Below are 20,369 nucleotides of genomic sequence, written 5' to 3'. Positions count from 1 at the left end.
ATTTAAATAATATAGTTTCTGTGTGATTATTTCAGGTCTGAGCTATCTACTAAGCTGCAGGGAACCAACAAGTGGCCTCCCTCCAACAAGGCTTGGGTGGGATGCCTGCAGGCACCTAGGTCTGAGCTCCACTCAGTGCTATGATTGACAACACGTGTGCCAGTTCAGGGCGGGGGAAGGCTATTGTCTCACTGCAATCCCCCCTTCACCCCTGCTGGTTCTGTTGAGGAGCACCTTAGCTCCAGGTATGTAAGCAGGCCCGGACTCATGGCAGGCAGGGCCAGAGTCAGCCAGGCCTGCCACTGTCCTGAGCTCCAGGGTTGGTTCTGAGGGGGCTTCTGGGAAGCCCACGGGACTCATGGGGCCATGGTCAGTATCACCATGCCAGGCTTCACTCTGTTTATGTGGTGCCCTCACAAGTCCTTGAGGGGAGGCTTCAGCCAGACCCTCAGGACAGACTGGGAGGTTACAGGGCCTACAAAGGACTCAAGTGACACTCTGAGACAAAGCTCTTGAGGCAGTTTGACTGTCTAGATCCCAGTTACCAAACCCCAGCCTGGCAGATGCTGCCCTTCCAGGGTGAACCGCCCCCCCAGGTCTCCAGTCCCCAGTGACAGGTGGGTCTAAGTCCAGATGTTAAATGACCCCACTTTTCCTTGGGATCTTCTTTCAGAGAGAGGCATCAGGGTTCTTCTACTTCCTCAAAGCCCCAGAGGGGTCCATGGGTGGCTGCAGCTGACTCACCGGGGGCTGGGGCTGGAGGTAGACTCCCCCAGGTGGGGACTGGAGGAAGGCCAGGGTCTGCAGGGTGAGAACCATGTCACCTCCACTGGTCAGGGGAAAGGAGCCACAGGAACCTGTGAGAAGTAGGTGGAGTCAGGCCAGCATGGTGGAATGGGGGATGATGGGGTGGGGGTGGGGTGGGAATCACAGCAGAAGAAGGGCCAGCAGTCACAGGGATTTCTGGGTGGCAAATGCCCAGGCCCTCATCACAAAAGAGTCTAGATCTGACTCCCTGGAGCATCTAACTGCCTGCTCATTCCCCAGCCCTGTGAGTGGCAGTGGCCCTTGAGAGGACGCTCTCTAAGAGCGTTTACAGAAAAGACAGCTTACAGTAGAGGAGGACCATGGCCTTGTCACCTGGGCTGGGCTGTCCCCCTGGGCCCCGGGCCCTGGTGGCCGTGGATGTTTTCTCAGTGTACATGGTGGCCTCTTCCTGAAACTTCCCTGTGTTCTTTTTGTACCGGATTCTTTTGTTGCCAAACCAGTTAGAGACCTGGGGATAGATAATGGATGCTGTCCTGGGGTGGGCCGTGCTTGCCAGGTGTTGGTGGTGGCTGAGATGGTGGCACACACTTTTAATCCCAGCACTTGGGAGGCAGAGACAGGTGGATCTCTGTGAGTTCAAGGCCAGCTTGGTCTACAGAACAAGTTCCAGAACAGCAGGGCTACACAGAGAAACCCTGTCTCAAAAAACCAAAACCATACCAAAACAACAAACAAACAAACAAAAAAAAAGAAGTTGGGGGCTGGCAAGAAGGCTTACTAGGTAAAGGTGCTTGCTGCCAAGTCTATGACCTTAGTTCAATTTCTAGGACCCACATGGAGAAAGGAGAGAAACAACTGCAGACGTTGTCATCCTGCAGTGATAGGCACAAGAATCACCACATGGGGTATACATACACACACAGTTAAATAAATACATAAATATAAAAAATAATAACTATCACTACAGTAAAAGACACTCAGCTTGATGGCTCACACCTGTAATCCTAGAGTGGGGAGGCTGAAGTAGGAGGATTACTATGAATTCGAGGCCATACTGGGCAACATAATGAGTTCCAGGTCAGGCTGAGCTAGAGTGAGATCTGGCTCAAAACCAAAACCTAACCTAACTTAACAAAACAGGAAAGAGGCCCCGAATAACTGCAGTTTACAGAACAGCATAGCTCCCTGCTCTGAAAGGAGGTGACCATCTTACTCACAGGTTTGGATGGTGCAGAGGCTACATCTCATGCTTACTGCTTTTTCTTTGTAAGATCATTTCATATTTTATGTGCATGTGTGCTTTGCTTGAGTGTGTGTGTATGTATATGGATACCATGTGCATGTCTGGTGCCCTAGAGGTGGGAAGAGGGCATTGGTTATCCTGGGACTGAACTCAGATGGTGTGAACTGCCTTGGTGCTGAGATCTTCCCAGCGCTCTTGAAACTGACTAGCTCTCCAGCTCATTTCAGAACTACTACTTTCTCCTCCTCCCCATCTCCTTCCTCCTTCTTTCCTTCATTCCTCTTCTTCTTCTCTTCTTTTTCTATATAGGGTTTCTCTGTGTAGCCTTGGCTGTCCTGGAACTCACTCTGTAGACCAGGCTGGTCACAAACTCACAAGAGATCTGCCTGCCTCTGCCTCCCGAGTGCTGAGACCAAAGGGCTGGACCATTAGCCCCAGCCTCAAATCTCCTTTTGGAGACAAGTCTCTGTGTCACTCAGCTCCACTGGGTCCCTGGTTGCAGTGACCTTCCTGCACAGCTGGGACATAGGCTATTTCCTGTGTGCAGCTTAGAAAGAGTGGAGTCTCAGTATGGATGAGTCAGGGGTTTCAGACACTGCTAAGTGGGAAGGAAGGGCTCAATGACTGGTAGGAAACAGCTTCCCACAGGGAGACCCCACCTCACTGGAGGAGGAGCTATGGAATCAGTTCTAGAGGTCCCATTTTTGGAGACTCACCCCTACCCTCAGATCAGCTCCTTTGTCCATCTCCCCTTGGGGTTTCCTCAGCTTGAGGTGATCCTGTCTTGAAGACATCCCTGACATCAACAGAAATGCCTCCTGCCCTAAAAGTCTCTCCTCCCTCCTGACTTCTCCTGAGACACACCACACCTCATAGCCTACTCACCTACACCCCAAATTCAGAACCTCACTTCAACTAATGGCAGGCCACTTTAGTGGGGCCTAACATCTCATGGGTTTGACAAGGTGGGGTGGAGCTTCTAGCATAGAACTGTTGTTCTGGGTACTCCTTAGGGGCCATGTCACCCAAAAGGAGAGCCCTTGAAATGTGACAAGGCCTTTAAAACCTGTTGACTCTGCTCCCTGGAAGACCTGGCACCAGCAACAGGGGCACAGGGAGTGACATTAGGGGGTGTGGTCTTGGAGGAAGTGTGCCATTGTGGGTGGTTTTGAGGTCTCAGATGCTCAAGCTAGGCCTAGTGTGACATTCATGTCTGCTACCTCCTTCTCCAGCACCGTCTGCCTGCATGCTGCATGCATGATGAATGAAATGGACACACCCTCTAAACTGTAAGCAGCCCCAGGGAAAAGTTCTCCCTTAGAGAAGTTGCGGCAGCCATGGTACCTCTTCACAGCAGTGAGCGGTGCTGGCCTGCAACACTGTCCCTGCTGCCCAAGCAGCAGCCAGGCTTACACGTCAAGCAGAAGTGCAGGTCCGTCCCTTGGCTCTGGTCTTGCTCTGAGGACACTACGGAAGCTCCGTCAAGAACAGTTGTGCCTGGGTCCCCTGCGTGACCCTGGACCACTGGCACAGAGACTTGAGCAGCCTGGGCTAAGGGCTGAGGATGATACCTAAGGGGTACACAACCTTTCCAATGGTGAAGCAAGGAGGACCAGGGCATGTCCGAGGGCTGTGGCGACAAATGGCGTAACAGAGACAGAGTAGCTTTGCCTGTGTGGCCTCTACAGTCACACTGCCTACACTGCTCGTCTGGCCTGCCTGCTGCCCAAGCTCACCCTCAAGGCTTCAGGAATGTTCTCTCAGCATGCTGGCCTTTGCTCATGCTCTCCCTTGCCTCCAATTCCAAGAAAGACAAAGGTGGTCAAGTGCCAAGCCACAGAGTCAGCAATCTCACTCTACCACACAACCCAAGGGAACTCACACCACACATCGCTTCTGCAGCAAAGCACATGGCTCTACAGGGCCTTGAACTCATACCAGCACCGGAGACTCCACATCTTGCCACGGTGCTCTCATATCTTCCTTCCAGGAGAGGGAACAGAGTCCCCACCAATGCTCTAATTCTCAGTGGAAGCCAGGCCAGGCTGACACACATGGTCAGTGCCACATTATGTAACTTCTCTATGAGTCCTCCCATACATTAAGTAACTTCCCCCAGGAGTCCTCCCAAACATTAGGTAACTCCCCCAGGAGTCCTCCCACACATTAGGTAACTTCCCCAGGAGTCCTCCCTCCACATTAAGTAAAGTCTTCCTCATAAGACTTATCTTCTTCCAGGGGCAGGAAGGCTCACCTGGGATACCGTGATACCGCCCTTCCTGGCCAGTTCTTCTTTGGTCTCTTCGCTGGGGTAAGGGTTGCTCAAATGGGAGTAGAAATATTCATTCAGCACTTTGGTGGCCTGCTTGCTGAAGTTCTGCCGCTTCCGCCTGTAGACAGAGAGCCTCCGTCTGTGGTGTTCGATGTGGCCTCACATCCATATCTCCTGGCAGTCTATGTGCGTGTGCATGTGTGCATGTGTGTGCATGTGAAGGCCAAGGTTGATGTCCTGTGCCCTCTGTCACTCTCCACTAGTCTCTCACTGAACCTGGAACTCACTGGTCTGGCTGGACTGCCTGACCAGCAAGCCCCAGGGATGCACCCATCTCCACATTTTCAGTGCCTTGCTGCAGCAGCTTTATTAGGTATATGTGTGTGTGTGCTTGTGTATGTGTGTATCTGTGCAGACAGGCAGAGGTCAGGAGACAACTTTTTGGCTATTGGTTCTCCCTGTCCATCATGGCTTCTGGTGTGGAGAACCAGACCAACCCAAGACTTTCTCAGAGACCCCGATGAAAGAACAAAGGGAACAATAGTTCCGTGTCCTTGTCCAGAAGTGGACTTGAAAACACCAGTCTGATGCTGGAGCCAGTGTCTCAGAGGAGTCAAGGTGGCAGCTTCAGCTTCTGGGGACACAATGTTTCCTCTTGGGCTTTGGTTAATTAAGCAGCTGTCTGAAGTGTGTTCCCTTTGCCAAAATTGTCTGATTTAGCTCTCTGCTAAACCTGGCCGTTTCCCCTCTGTAAACAGTATACAGGATGCTATACTTCTTAAGAAAGCAGTTTAGCCTAAGTATCACTTATGCAAGGCCTCCTGGTCCCAGCCATTGCCTATCGCTCCCCTGCCACTCTCGCACTTGACACAGTAAGGACCCTTAGACAGGTTCCAGTCATCCTGGGAATCAAATTCAGGTCTTGAGACTCTTGCAACAAGTTCTTTTACCCATGGAACCATTTTGCTGGCCCACACCTGCTTTTTATGTGTGTGTTAGGTACACAAAACTAGGTCTTTCTGTTTGCATGGCCAGCACTTTACTGTCTGAGCCAACTCTCGTTTCTGATCTTGTTTCTGATCTTGCTGCAGTTTTTAGACCGTCAATGAGGGGCTTGAGAGACGCCTCAGTGGGTAATGAACAAGCGTGGGCACCTGAGTCTGAGCCATATTTGTCAGCGGTTGCAGTGCTCCTGTGGCAAAATGGACAGAACCCAGAACTCTCTGTAACCTGGTCCAGCCTGGCATACACAGTGGAAAGCATCAGAGATCATGTCTCCAGCAAGGTGAAGACCAGTACCCGAGGTTGTCCTCTGATGCCCACGTTGTGCCATGACACAACTCACCTGCCATTCACACACAGGTTAAAACAAACCAGCAGTCAGTACTTTAGGTCTTCTCCCAAGGAAGCTGTGTGAGGCTTAGCTAGAACCTCTACATGGATTTAAATCCAAGAGAGGGCTGGGGTGGGGCTTAGTGCAAAGTCCCCAGTTCAATCTTAAACAAAACAGTAAAAGACAGACATCAGAGGTGGCACTGATCCTGCTCAGAAGTCCTAAGAACCAACCCTTGGGGAACCCAGTGGCATGTAGCCCTGACCTGGCATCCAGGAGCCGTGAGCGCAGGGTCATGACAGCCTCACAGGTGCTCTGCTTGAGCTGCCTCTGGATAGCGCTGAACTTGCTGTGGATGACGCCCACCATGTGCTCCATCTCTTTGGGGGACACAGGCCTCACCCTACTCTGTTCCCGTAGAAGGTTGGTGACATGTGTGGTGAACTCACGACAGGCCTGGGATGGGAAAAGATGGGCCAGCCTGTGACTAAGCAGCCGGGTGCAGTAAGCTCCACAGCTGACCACATCTGCCACCCCCAGAGCCCACACACAGGTCAGTTTCTGAAGAGTGAGGGAAAGGGCTTTCAGCCATCTCTGCAGTGACAGGCTACAGTGGGCTGTCCCTGTTCTGCCACAGAGGAGGGGTTAGCGTCCACATCTGACTGTGGCCAGTGCATTCATATGAGAAACTCTTGCGTGCAGAAAGATCACCTGTTCATACTTCTCTAGCTCAGAGTGGTAAATCTGTCGGATCTGGGACAGCTTGGCCCTGTAGTCTGAGTGCTCAATGCTATTGTCATTTGGACAGCCACCTGGTGTTGCTGTGGTGCCTGCTGCTGCTCCTCGTCCTCTCTTCTCTGGCCTGGACACACCCTCAGCCAGCAGCATATTATCCAGCCTCAGGAGCTGAGCGTCGGGAGGATCCTCTTCCTCATGCTGGATGCTTGTGGCTAGATGAAGAAGACAGGCAGATGTGTTCTCTGCAGAGAAAAGTAGCCAGGACCAAGTGGCACTGGAACCATGGCTGGGCATCATTTAAAAACATTTGAATTATGTATACATGTGTGCCTGTGTGTGCGCAGATGTCCTAGGAGTCCAGGCTAAGGACGTCAGATGCCCAGACCTGGCGTCACAGATAGTTGTAAGCTGCCCAGTGCAGGTGCTGTGAACTCAATTCAGTCTCTGCAAGAGCAGGAAAGACTCTGAACCTCCAAACCATCTCTCTAGCTCCTTTATTACTGCACTGGATCAGAAACACTTAGGAACCCACTGGAACACTGACCCAAATGTCGTCTTCAGGAGCACAGTCCAGGTCATGCAGAGGACGCCAGGACAGTGCAGCACATGTGGCTGGAACCTGACAGCCATGTGAGAACACAGCCAGGGCTGGGTAGGAATGCTGAAGTGCTGGGGAGGGGCATGCTGGTGCTGGTGTGCAGGGCTGGCGAGATGGCTCAGTGGGTAAAAGAGCTTGCTGCCAAGCCTGTTGACTTGAAACAATCTACATGGTAGAAGGAGAATCAAATCCTGCAACTCTGAGCTACATGTGCCTCTTCCTGCCCTCCTCCAAAGTAAATAGCGTGAAAAAGTATTAAAGATAAACGGCCTACCACTGGGATTGGGCACAGTACTGCACTGATGGGCTCTGCTATGTGTCCACGTGTCTATGTCCTCGTATGTGTGCACACTTGCTGTGTGAACACATTCTGCTCCTTCAGCCAATAGCCTGTAAGATACCAGCCCACTTGGGTGTGGTCTCTTATACTGTAAAAGCAGCAGTGAACGTGCACCTGCTCTCTTGCTTCAGGCTCCTGCTTTTGGCTGCTAGGCTCTGTTCCTGTTCGTGCAAAGAACTGTTTTCTAGGACAGTGATCTGTAAGTTTTCCCCTTAAATAAATAAACCTTTTATTATTCATAATTTTGAACTGGTGTGGGATTATTTTGTGACTTATGTCATCTCTAATGTGTCTGTACATGCATATGTACCCGTGTGTATATGCATGCTTGCATCTGTGTCCATGTATCCACATCTGTGTCAGTGTGCATGAGTGTATGTGACCATGCGTCCATGTGTGTATGGAGGGTAGCACACCTATAAAGCAGAAAAGGAAATGTTTGATTCAGGTGCTACTGAGCTGGCTTGTGTCTGTATTTCCTACACCACACACATTTGGTGCAGACATACATCCAGGCAAATACTAATACACATAAAATGAAAAATAAGTCAGGTGGTGGTGGCGCACACCTTTAAACCCAGCACTTGGGGGCAGAGGCAGGCAGATCTCAGAGTTCGAGCCCAGCCTGGTCTACAGAGGGAGTCCCAGGACAGCCAAGGCTACACAGAGAAACCCTGTCTCAAAAATCAAACAAACAAAAGTAAATAGGACTAGAGGGAAGACACAGCTCTCGCAGACGACCCGACTTCAGTTCTCAGCATCCACAGTGCAGCTCACAACCATTTGTAACTCCAATTCCAGGGGATCCAATGCCCTCTTTTGGTTCCTTTGGGTACCAGGCATGTGATGGAGGAGGGTTATCTGTCTATTGTGTTATTTTCATTGGTCAATAAAGAGACTGCCTTGGCCCCTTGATAGGACAGAAAATTAGGTAGGCGGAGAAAACAGAACAAAATGCTGGGAAGAGGGCTGTGAGGCAGAAGCCATGGAGCCAGCCACCAGGTTAGACGTGCTGAATCTTTTCCGGTAAGCCACCACCTCGTGGTGCTACAGATTATTAGAAATGGGTTAATATCAAGATATGAGAGTTAGTCAGTAGCTAACTCTCTAGAGATAATGGGCCAGGCAGTGCTTAAATGAATACAATTTGTGTGTTGTTATTTCTGGGACTAAGCTAGCCGTGCGGGAGCTGGGCAGGATGAAAAGCAGGCCTGCCCGCAGCTCCTTACTACATATGGCGCCCAGACGTGGATAACTGAATTCACAGAAAGTCTGACAAAGCTGGGGAAAGAATAGAGTAAAGCATGTTTTCTTGGTATGGTAGCAGCAATTTCTCATGTCTGCTCTGCTTGCTAGAGGCAAGCAAATGCTCTCATCTAAGAGAGGCTTCCTGACTCAGCTTTAGCTGCAAAACCTTGCAGCTCTTTTAAGAGGTCCTGCCGCGAAGCACTTAAACGGTGTTGATGAAAAGCTAAACGCATGCTTTTCAGGTTTTCAGCCATAGCAGGAAAAAAGCTGTGCTGTTTTAAAATGCCGGCTTTCTGGGCCATCCTGCCAGGGCAAACTCTGACTCTTTCAGGCAGGCAGTCTGACTGAGTGTGGTCTGTGAGCAGAATGCTGCAGCTTGCTGGCAAGGACCTTGAAGCGCCATAGACTTGTGGCAGTGAACACAGCTCTGGCTGGTACCTCTACCATGAGTCTGGAAAGCTAAGAAATGGACTGGGTCTAGCCATCAAAGCCACGGTTTTAGACTCATGTGGTCAGAAAAAAGAGATATACAGTAAAAAGAGAGTCAAAGAGGAAGGAAAACCTCTAAATGGTTTACTATGAGTTAAAAATATATGTAGGCTAAAGGTTAAAGTTCTTAGGGTAAAAAAGGAAGAAAGAGAGTAGTTGGGTGTGGTGGTATACACCTTTAATCCCAACACAAGGGAGGCAGAGGTAGATTGACCTCTGTGACCTCAAGGTGTGGTAACACACACCTTTAATCCCAATGCCTGAGAGGCAGAGACAGAGGATCTCTGAGTTCAAGGTGTGGTAGCACATGCCTTTAATCCCAGCACTGGGGAGCAGAGACAGACAGATCTCTGTGAGTTCAAGGACAGCCTGGTCTACAGAGTTATTCCAGGACAAAGATATACAGAGAACCTGTGTCAAAAAGTAAAAGAAAAAATAAAAGAAATAGAGGTTAAAAATAAAGCTGCATAAAGATGGAAAATACACAGAGAATCTTGATACTGTATGCTATTATGCTCTCTTTGAATTGTCTGAATGCTGAGGAAGGAGCAACAGCTGCTAAAAGATATTTGTTTATAAATGCTGCTGAACTAATCCAAGATAGATATGTTCAAAATACCTTGACTTCTGAATTTGGATCTAAGGATATGATACTTTGGAAAGGAGGTTCTTCTTTTGTTTTCACAGAGGATGAGACCCTGTGGATAGCTTCTATCCCAGTATGGTATGATAGACCACGCCCTCCTGAAAGGTTTCTGTGAACACCCTCAAAAAATTACTTCATTCAACTATCAACTGAGACGAAGCTAGCAAACAGGTTTACTGTGAAAGACCTGATTAACAGCGCCCCTATTCAGCAGGAAGAAGTTTGGAGAGAAATAACTACGTCCATATTCCCAGATATTGTTTATAAATATTCTTTTACATTTAAAGGGGGATATAGTATAGGTATGAATAATTTGTTTTGTTATGGATTTTAAGGTCAATTTTGTTATATGTATATATATTTCTGATTTTGATTGTGTAGTTCATTTAAAAATGCAATGTATAATTAAAAATATAGGTTGTTAATGGATAATCATCAATAATACTCAAGCTTGTAGTAATGTTAGTTTGATTTTCTAGATGTGCATAGATATATTTCAGAGAGACTTTCTTCATATCTTTCAAAGACTACAGAATGTTTTCAAAGACTACATTTAATGTTTTAATAACTTAGGACCTTTCATGACAATGAGACACGTCTGCTCCTGGCAGCACCAATCTACTTCAAGAGGAAGATGGGCATCGAAGAGGCTCCTTATGGAGTTGGTTAGCCATTTGGGCAAGAAACTGCTCTTGCCTGGACTGTTATATAAACTGGACACAGAGAACCTGCAGAGAGAGGACTGCTGAACTTGCCTAAAGGTGAGATGATCTTTCGGGGTTCCTGATTCATGAAAGAGTCTGCGAGACATTCTGCAGGACACAGCAGATAGTGACTGAATTGCCTTTGAAATTTCCTGCTTCATGGAAATGTCTCTGGATATTATGGGCCTGAAGGCTGAAGATGGGTGCCCCAACGATACAGAAGAACTTTGGGTGACTGTCCAGGCAGCGAGATGTCTCTGTCATTTCTAGAGTTTTGGAAGTTGCTTACTTCTTGTTTACTTAGGTAATATATCCTTCTGGAGTCTTTGATGGAGTTAAAGAATGGATAGTCGTAGTTATAGTTTTCCATTATTATGATAAAGATATAGTTATAAATATTGTGACTGTAATTCTTGCTTGATAACTGTTTTGTTATGTGTAATTTTACTATGTTAAAATGAAAGCCTTTCTTTTTTGTTTATACAGAAAAAGGGGAAATGATGGAGGAGGGTTATCTGTCTATTGTGTTATTTTCATTGGTCAATAAAGAGACTGCCTTGGCCCCTTGATAGGACAGAAAATTAGGTAGGCGGAGAAAACAGAACAAAATGCTGGGAAGAGGGCTGTGAGGCAGAAGCCATGGAGCCAGCCACCAGGTTAGACGTGCTGAATCTTTTCCGGTAAGCCACCACCTCGTGGTGCTACAGATTATTAGAAATGGGTTAATATCAAGATATGAGAGTTAGTCAGTAGCTAACTCTCTAGAGATAATGGGCCAGGCAGTGCTTAAATGAATACAATTTGTGTGTTGTTATTTCTGGGACTAAGCTAGCCGTGCGGGAGCTGGGCAGGATGAAAAGCAGGCCTGCCCGCAGCTCCTTACTACAGGCATGTACAAGGTGCACAGACATACATGTATGCAAACGCCTATCTCTCAACTTAGAGACCTGTGTCCTGTGTGACCTGTTATGACATATCTTGCCTCTGAATGGAAGGACAGCTCCCTGGCCAGTGGTCTGTGGGCATTAGGTCAGGATAATGGAGAAAATCCTTTTCTTGGTGGAGCAGAACTGAGAATCCCTTGCTCTACTGCTGGCCTCACTCAAGTCCTGGAGGTGGGCCCATGGTGCCCCCAGCTTGCACTTCCCCCTTACTGTGGCATCATGGCTACCCTGCAGTCGTCAGCTCACAGGAGGCTTCAACACTTTCTTTGCTTGAGTACGAATCTGTCACTCCCCCTGCTCCACCATAACTGAAAGTATGCCCAGTTCAGCTACCTGAGCCTGTGGTTCGAAGGCATGCACAGGAGTGCCCTACTGACATGCCCACGCCTGTACCACCTGGTTCCTCCTTCAGCTAACTGGGCGAAAGGAGCATCAGAAGTCATGAAAAATTATCTTCTTGTTTCTTAGTCTCATTTAGCTCAGGCTCATGATGCAGACTAGGCTGACCTTGAACTCCCAAGTCTGCCTGCCTCTCCCATTTCAGGATTACTCCACACTTGGTTATTTCTGGCTTTTTGAGACAGGGCCTTGGTTTGTAACCAAGATCGGTCTTGAACTAACCCTTCCTTCCTTCCTTCCTTCCTTCCTTCCTTCCTTCCTTCCTTCCTCCCTCCCTCCCTCCCTCCCTCCCTCCCTCTTTCTTTCTTTCTTTCTTTCTTTCTTTCTTTCTTTCTTTCTTTCTTTCTTTCTTTCTTTCTTTCTTTGAGACAGGGTCTCTCTCTCTATTATGTAGCTTTGGTTGTCCTGGAACTCGGTATGTAGACCAGGCTGGCCTCACACTCACAGAGATCCACCTGGCCAGTCTTGAACTCTTTATTCTCCTGCTTCCTCCCCAGGGCAGGGATCAGGTGTGAATATACATATGACACAAATGTCTCACAGATCTAGGCTGGTCTCCTTGAATGTGCTATGTAGACAACATTGAACTCCTTTTGTTGTTGATGGCGGTTTTTTGTTTTTGGTTTTTTTTTTTTTTTTTGAGACAAGGTTTTCCTATGTAGCCAGGGCTGTTCTGGAACCCACTCTGTAAACCAGGCTGGCCTTGAACTCTAGAGATTTGCCTGCTTCTGCCTCTCAAATGCTGGGCCAGTCTGGAACTCTTTTCTATATATATATTTATCTATTTATTATGTATACAATATTCTGTCTGTGTATATGTCTGCAGACCAGAAGAGGGCGCCAGACCTCATTACAGATGGTTGTGAGCCACCATGTGGTTGCTGGGAATTGAACTCAGGACCGACCTTTGGAAGAGCAGGCAGTGCTCTTAATCACTGAGCCATCTCTCCAGCCCCAGTCTGGAACTCTTGATTCCCCAAGGTTCCTTCTCTTCCTGAGGGCTGGATGACTGTGTGCCAGCATACATGGCTCATGAGTGCCAGGCAAGCACTCCACCAGCTGAGCTCCAGCTTCAGTCCAGAAGCCTGGTTCACATAGTGAGACTCTGCTGGCCAGGGCTGTATAAGGAGATCCAGCCTCAAAACAATATCAAAACTACAAGGTGATAGTGCACACCTTTAATCCCAGCACTCAGAGGCAGAGGCCAGCCTGGTCTACAGAGTGAGTTCCAAGACATCCAGGGCTACAGAGAGAAACATTGTAATTAATTATACAAATAAGCACCAAGCCCCGGAGGCTATATATCTGAGAACATGGTGACAGGGAAATTTGTGTGGGCAGTGGGTAGTCCACAAAGGGAGCACAGGGACATGGGTGGGGACAGCATGCCTCAGAATTCAGTGCTGATGGCTGGCTGGTTATTAGGTACAAGGGGAAATTGGCCAACAGGACACACTTTAAGAACACTAAAGAGCATGTGGCTGTCAACTGTACCCAGAGGACAGCCATGTGGCCATATGTGGGAGTAGGATGGTAAATCTTCTCAGCTCACAAGCCTTGGGGCTCATGTGCATGTCGGACCACCACACAGAACACTGAAGCAGCAGTGCCACTGGCAGTGCAGGGCAATCTGCTTGAAGCCAAGGTGCTGTCACCAAGAAGGTGTAGGTCAGGGGCCTAAGAAAGCCTACCTTCCATGCTCCCATTTGCTGGGACCCACAGTATCTTCTCAGAATTAGAAAAGAAACAGACTGGAGGAGCTGAGGAGATGGCATGCCTTGAAAACATGAGGACATGAGTTTGATTCCCAACAACCATGTAAAACACCCAGGTACTGTCCTTGCAATCCCAGCGCAGGAGAGATAGGAAGGGCCTGTTGGCCAGTTAGTCTAGTCCAGTCAGGGAGCTCCAGTTCCAATGAGAGACTGCCTCAAACAATAAAACGGAGAGTAACAGAAGACGACATTGTGATACTAACCTTTGGCTTCCACATGTAACATGTGTACATACATACATGCATGCACACATGCACACACACCAGACAGGATGGAAAGCTTGTGTAACACTTACATTGAGAGTGGAGGCTAAGCAGGGTGGTGGAACACCCACAGATACTCCTGAGATCTATGTTCTGAGAGGCCCCAGAAGCAGTAATGCTCCAACAGCAATGACAAGTACAGAGCCCATGACCATCCCCAATGGTTTTCTGGACACAGGTGCAGCTGGGCTGAGGGAGAATGTGAGGTAGAGAACCTTCTGGCAGTAAAGAAGAATGCCTTCAGAGGTCGAGAAATAGTAGGTCATGGGCCAGCTCTAAGGGCTCCCACTTCCCATATCAGCATGAGTGACACCCGTAGCAGACCCTGACACAAGACTGAGACACACTGGGCTGCATAGAGGCCACAGAGTCATGAGTCAGTAATCTACTCTCACATGGTTCTGGAGGCAAATGTCCTTGCCTTGCTTTGGGGACAATTCTTTTAGAGAGGGCTGTGCCAGGGCCCAGCCTGATAACTGCAGCTCTCACCCCTCAGTAAAGAGAGAATATTATAAAAAGCTGGTCAAATGAAGAGAACACTGATCAAAAGGTGTCCAGCTGACACAGAACCCCACACTGAAGAACAAGGGCAGATTGTAAGAGCCAGGAGACAAGGAAGCCTTCCTGCAGAATGTGTGTCCTACAAAGAACAGGGAAGCCACACCTATGAGACCATGATAATATGGCTGCTTAAACAGGACTTTACCAATAGATGTGCTAACATGTGTGGGGAAATCCCACAGGATCCCAACCCTAGATGAAGAACTACAAGCAGTCGACTGTTGAGAGAGATAAGTAGACAGACAGAGAGACAGACAATCTCTCTCTCTCTCTCAACAATAATTAAAAAGACATCATGAATTTGAGAGGGGGAGGGTGAGTACATAGGAAGGGTGGAGGAGAGGGAGGAGAAAATGATGAAATTGCATTCTAATTTTAAAACTTAAAATTTTGCTGGGTGGTGGAGGTGCACACATTTAATTTCAGCACTCAGGAGGCAATGGCAGGTGAATATCTCTGGACAAGTTCTAGGGCAGCCTGGGCTACACAGAGAAACACTGTCTTGAAAACAACAACAGAACAGTGAGTAATAGAGTGAATACTTATGAGCTATTATTTACAGGTAATTTATATTGGTATAGATTCTTGTATATTGATACAAACTTAAATTATATTAAATATGTTCCTATTTTCATCCACAATATTTGTATACCTAGGCAAAGTTATTTTGTCATATTGTATGCATGCATGCTTCTACCTCTGCTTAAAACATTTTTGTACATTGAAACAATTTTAGGATATATTTATCATATTGCAATGTACATTTCTACCTCTGATCAAGGTACTTATACATTATTTACATTTTGAGGTCATTGTCCTCATTTGTTGCACAGTTGTTTATTGTATAATATTATAATATGAAGCCTTAGTCTTTAAATTATATAGGTATTAAGAATTATAGATCAATAGTCATCTATGTTTGTAATACTTATAGTTAGACTAATCAGGTTCTTTAGATACATAGAGATTGTATTCTGCATAAATAGGTAATCTTCAACCACTTCAAAGAGCTGTAGAATAAATAACTTAGGGTTCTGTTGACGTGAGACATGATTGCTCCTAGCAGCACCGATCTATTCCTGAGAGAATGTTGAGCACAGAAGACATTCCACTTGGAGTTTGTTTTCTTCTTGGCACGATTGGCCTTTGGGCAAGGAACTGCCCATGCCTCAACCACTAACAAGGTACATGGCATCCGGAAATAGATAAGCAGGACACAAGAAAAAAGACTGTCAAATATTGCCAAGACAGGCAGGGTAAGACGGTTCTAAAAAATTTCCTGCCTCTGAAAATGGTGTGTCAGTTATTCTAGGCCTTAGCCAAAGTTAGTTGCTTCAACGTTGCAAGTGAGACTTTGGGTGATTGCCCAAGTAGCCAGTTGTCTCTGTCATTTGTTGTACATTTTTGGAAGTTCCTTGATTGCACTTCCTGCTTACTCAAGTAATATTATTTCCCTTCTTGGATCTTCAATAGGGTTGAAGACTAGATAGTTGTAGTTACTTTCCTCTCATGACTTGGCCAAGTTATTTATTTATTTATTTGTTTTAAAAATATTTATTATGTATACAATAATCTGTCTGTGTGTATCCCTGCAGGCCAGAAGAGGGCACCAGACCTCATTACAGATGGTTGTGAGCCACCATGTGGTTGCTGGGAATTGAACTCAGGACCTTTGGAAGAGTCATCACTCCAGCCCCCAAGTTATTTATTATACAAGACTTAAACTCATTAGGATAGGATAATTATTAAATATATTTGTTCTTATTGTATATAATTTTGGATTAGGCTTAAAACTCTCTTATTTAAACAAAACGGGGAGGTGCTGTAGGAAATCCTATAGCCAGTAGCTTTTAAGTTACCCACCCACTTGGGCGTGGCCTCTTATATTATTTATGCCAATTTATGTCAATGTAGAGCATGCATCTGGCCTCTTTTCCAGCTATGGGATTTGGTTGCTGTTCTCTGTTCCAGCAGAGGATATTGATTTGTGAGTCTACCCCTCAATAAATAACCCTCTATTATTCTCAATTCTGAGCTAGTGTAGGATTTCTTTTAAGTGTCCATCTTCAGAAAACAAACAAACCAAGAAATTAAAAAATTTAATCTACAAACTTAAGAAATGAAAAGAAACTGAGCAAACAAGTGCAGAGCAGCAGCTGCATTGGCTCTGCTGAGTGAAGAGATGCAGGGGAAGACGACAGAACACAACACAGGATGGAGGATGTGCTGAGAGCAAGGCATGCTGGCGCCTACTCCAGCTAAGGTGCAGCCCCAGGAAGCACCAGAGTGAGGTGAACTAATAATATGGTATCAAAAATCAATTGCCATTGACAGAATTGTCTGTCTCTTCTCTTCTTCTCCTCTTTTCCTCTTTACTTTTATTTTATGGGAGAGGGTCTCACTCTGTAGCCTTAGTGACCTAGATTTATGCTATGGGCAAAGCTGGCTTTGAACTCACAGAGCTTCACCTGTCTATGCCTACCCAGTGCTGGGATTAAAGACAGACAGCACTAACACCAGATTTTATTAATTTTTGGTGGTGTGAGACAGTGTTCATGTAGCCCAGGCTAGAATTAAATTCTTGATCCTTTTGTCCTCACCTCCTGAGGACGACAGGTAAGCAGTATCTTAGCTGTACCAGTGAGTAGAGCTGGAATGTGCCTTAGCGATGGAGAGTTTGGCATGCCGAAATTCCATTTGCTCATGGGTTTGAAAAATTATTTTAATTTTTCTTACTTCTCTTTAGCCTCTCTCTCTCTCTCTGTGTGTCCTTCTGTGTGTCTGTCCATAGCTGCTTCTCTCTGCCTACCATCTAGGTCCCAGTCAACAAACCCACTGTTCCAGGGTTTTTTTCCCCCTAAGACAGGGTTTCTCTGTGTAACCCTGGCTGTCCTGGAATTCGCTCTGTAGATCAGGCTAGCCTCAAACTCACAGAGATCACAAAGATCCGCCTCCCAAGTACTAGGATTAAAGGCCTGTGTGACCTGGACCCGGTTTGGTCCAGGCTGTTGTGTCTGAGCACAGAACCCACAGCTGGCAATGCTGATTTGGGATGGGTAGACATGAGGAAGTATAACCAGCTGCTTCACATTCCCTCTCTACAGCCCAGAGCCACTGCTGCCACCATGATAGACCGTGTCCCCTTAAACCAGGGGCCACAGCAAACCCTTCCTCTTCACGTTGCTTTAGCCAAGTGTTTTTATCACAGCAGCAGGAGAAGGAACTAAAATAGAACAGCATGTGAGGACTTGGGTTCCTCCTGGCACTGCCAAAAAGACAAAAATAGGAAGAACAGGGACTTTGGACAGATTCTGTGCACCCTGGCATCAACAGCACTGTACAAAATGGCTAAGAATGATTGAGAACTGTCTTCAGCCAATGGCCTTTGAGACACTGGACCTGGTGGGGCGTGGCCTTTGGGTACCAGAATGCTCCTGGGAGCACCCACTTAGCCTCTCCTTCCAGCAGGCCACACCTGGATGTTGGGCCCCATTCCTGTTTTCCTCACTGTGATCCTTGAGTTTCCCTTTTAATAAAGAAAAACCTTAGTATACCCTATTCAGAGCTAGTGTGGGATTATTTGATTTGCAGTCCCCCATCTGATGTGTTCCTGGGCAGAGTCCACACTTATGGGGACTCCCCCGCTGTGCTCCCAATTTGCCAGCTCAGGCACATCTCTCGTCTATCTGTAGCCCACGTGCCACTGCCTTGGACCCCAACTGTCCCCACAGCAGGCCACCGCTCCTTTTTTTCACACCATGGATCCCTGTGGCATTACCCTGCCCGGTGCACACATCATGCATAGCTGACAGAAAGCCACCATCAACTCTCTCCATGTACAGAATCACTTTTATTGTTCTTAAAAACTGCTCTTATTTTGTTAAACAAAGCATATTTATCAGTATCTAAGTAGGCAACAGGGTGTTGAACCAGTACGGTAATGCCACTTATCTGGAGAAGCCAGTGGGAGCCCTGCCTGCTCAGTCCCTCCACCATACGGCTGCAATTGGAACACCTGCTGGCCAATAAAGATTACTACACCTACTCCAATTCACTGTAATTGCCTAGGGCAGGTAAGGAAATTGTAAAATTTGAAAGTTATATGATAACTGACAATATTATCATTCGGGAATTTAATAACCATTTTGCTTACACTATGGATGGTATTCTACAAGGCTTACGTGATTTTCCTTATACATCCATTTATTTGATTTTGGGAATTAGCTTTGTTTTTCATATTAAACCAAGAAAATGGTTTGATAACAGAGCCAAGAATGAGGCACTTTTAGAAATGATACAGTCTTTACAGATTAATAACAAACAGCTAGCTGAAAAAATTAATCCTATTGAAGAGGATAATATTAATTTTACAGACAAAATCCAATCCATGTTGAAGGGTGCTGAGAAATTATTTGCAAGACTTTATACTGTTGAATTTAACAATCAGAATAGGTTGAAAACTTATGATAAGTTAACTCCCGAAAGGCAATATGAACACCATCTAAATAAGGTCTAAGGATGAGACATTATCTTTACTGGAAAAATTTTGTACCTTGAAATCACATGTGCAGACTAAGGACTAGAAGCTAAATGAATCAATGAGAGCATTAGAAGGGAACACTGGACAGGAGATTCAGACTTTACGAAAAGCAGTGGTAAAAAGATTTGAAATGCTTGAAGAAATTATCGGAACCAATGGGCAGGGAGAGAAGGAACAAGAATTGGATTTAGCCTTGCCAGCATGGGTCAAAGACAGGAATGACATTCTCAGAGTTTTAACTGCTTATCTGGTAATCTCCTCTGAGAAGCCATCTTGTACAATAAACCCTAAGGAAGTCAAAGACTATAAATGGCAACCTATGGTATGAGCGATCTAAAGGAAATTAAGCAAGGCTTGCGTTCACCATTTGTTAGGGAAATGGTGACAACATGGGTTTCAAGCAATAAGGCTACTCCACACGATTGGCTTCAAATAGTCTCAGCGGTCCTAGAAGACAGACCCCAGCTGCTATGGAAATGCAATTGGCGAGAAGAGGCAAAAATTTTAGAACAACAGGAAAAAGCAAGAGAATTTGAGACTTCCCAAGATCAAATTCTTGGCGAGGGCCATTACTCCAGTACTCAGGACCAGGCTCTCTACAAAGAACAGACCTCGTCCCTATAGTGCACAGCAGCTTTAAATAAATGCTCAGGACAGAATTCAGGAACTAGGAAAGAGGACTGAGTCATATATTAGGGTTAAAGAGGGCCAGAGAGAAGCCTTTAGTGACTTTTTTTTTTTTACAAAGATTAACTAAAGCTGTAAAGTAAGGGTAACAGACCTAGAAACTACATGTACTTATTGAATCTCTGGCTTTTGAAAAATGCCAACTTAGAATGAAAAAAGATACCTGGGCCTTTAAAGGTCAGATCAGCACCAAGAGATGAGTGGATCCTGCATACAATGAATGTTGAGACATTTGACTATAGTACCGAGGCTTGGGTAGGAGAAGCAATTTCCAATGGTATGAGGAGACACCAAAATGCCAAATGTTTTAATTATGGTAGAATAGGACATCTGAGAAGGGACTCTAGGCAAGGAATTCCTAGGAATAATGTCTCTTCTGGGAATGGTAAGAATAGACAGTCTCAAACTTCAGAATATGTAGGAGGTGTGGCAAAGGCCGACATTGGACCAATGAATGCAGATCAACAAAAGACAGACAAGGCAATCTGATATCATTGGGAAACTCCTTGAGGCCCCCAGGTCAAACATGGTCCAGTCATTCCCAGTCAATGTGGAGGACATGTCTCAGTAAGAAAATTAAAAACTTCAGTGCCTACTGTACAAAACCATAACTATTCTGGATGATAGAATAGACATCTCCTGCCTGAATTGACCATAGGACTGTGCTGCCCTGCTTGGCTTTTTCTTTGCACATGTATGTGTATATAGTATGTGTACAATGTGTGCAGGTACAATTTCGTGTGTATGTGTGTGTAGATCCATGGTTAGCATCAACACTTTCCTTGATATATGTGTATTTGTGTTTTACCTACACGCATGTC

General features: G+C 46.3%; 1 protein-coding gene and 1 long non-coding RNA gene across 3 annotated transcripts in view; one reads left to right on the top strand and one right to left on the bottom strand.

Moving 5' to 3' along the window:
• The window catches only part of Pbx4 (PBX homeobox 4), a 58,379-nt gene that overhangs the window by 1,247 nt on the left and 36,763 nt on the right, over positions 1-20,369 (bottom strand). The window contains exons 3-7 of one of the 2 annotated variants that reach the window (XM_048427232.3): positions 6,328-6,566; positions 5,882-6,072; positions 4,266-4,401; positions 1,141-1,276; positions 745-857 (exon numbers count right to left, since the gene is read on the bottom strand). In XM_048427232.3, coding sequence (XP_048283189.2) covers positions 745-857; positions 1,141-1,276; positions 4,266-4,401; positions 5,882-6,072; positions 6,328-6,566 — 815 coding nt within the window. Of the gene's footprint in view, positions 1-744; positions 858-1,140; positions 1,277-4,265; positions 4,402-5,881; positions 6,073-6,327; positions 6,567-20,369 lie in introns of those variants that run through there. The other variant, XM_048427233.2, reaches the window with a different exon arrangement.
• LOC148118273 (uncharacterized) lies at positions 4,398-7,534 on the top strand. The gene is made up of 2 exons (XR_015736119.1): positions 4,398-5,568; positions 6,425-7,534. It is a non-coding gene; the product is annotated as an uncharacterized LOC148118273 (long non-coding RNA).

This window comes from Myodes glareolus, chromosome 23 (assembly GCF_982192425.1).
Source record: "Myodes glareolus chromosome 23, mMyoGla1.1, whole genome shotgun sequence".
NCBI classification, from domain to species: Eukaryota; Metazoa; Chordata; class Mammalia; order Rodentia; family Cricetidae; genus Myodes; species Myodes glareolus.
Note: the sequence above shows the minus strand (reverse complement) of the source record. Positions and strands in the feature narration are given on the sequence as shown.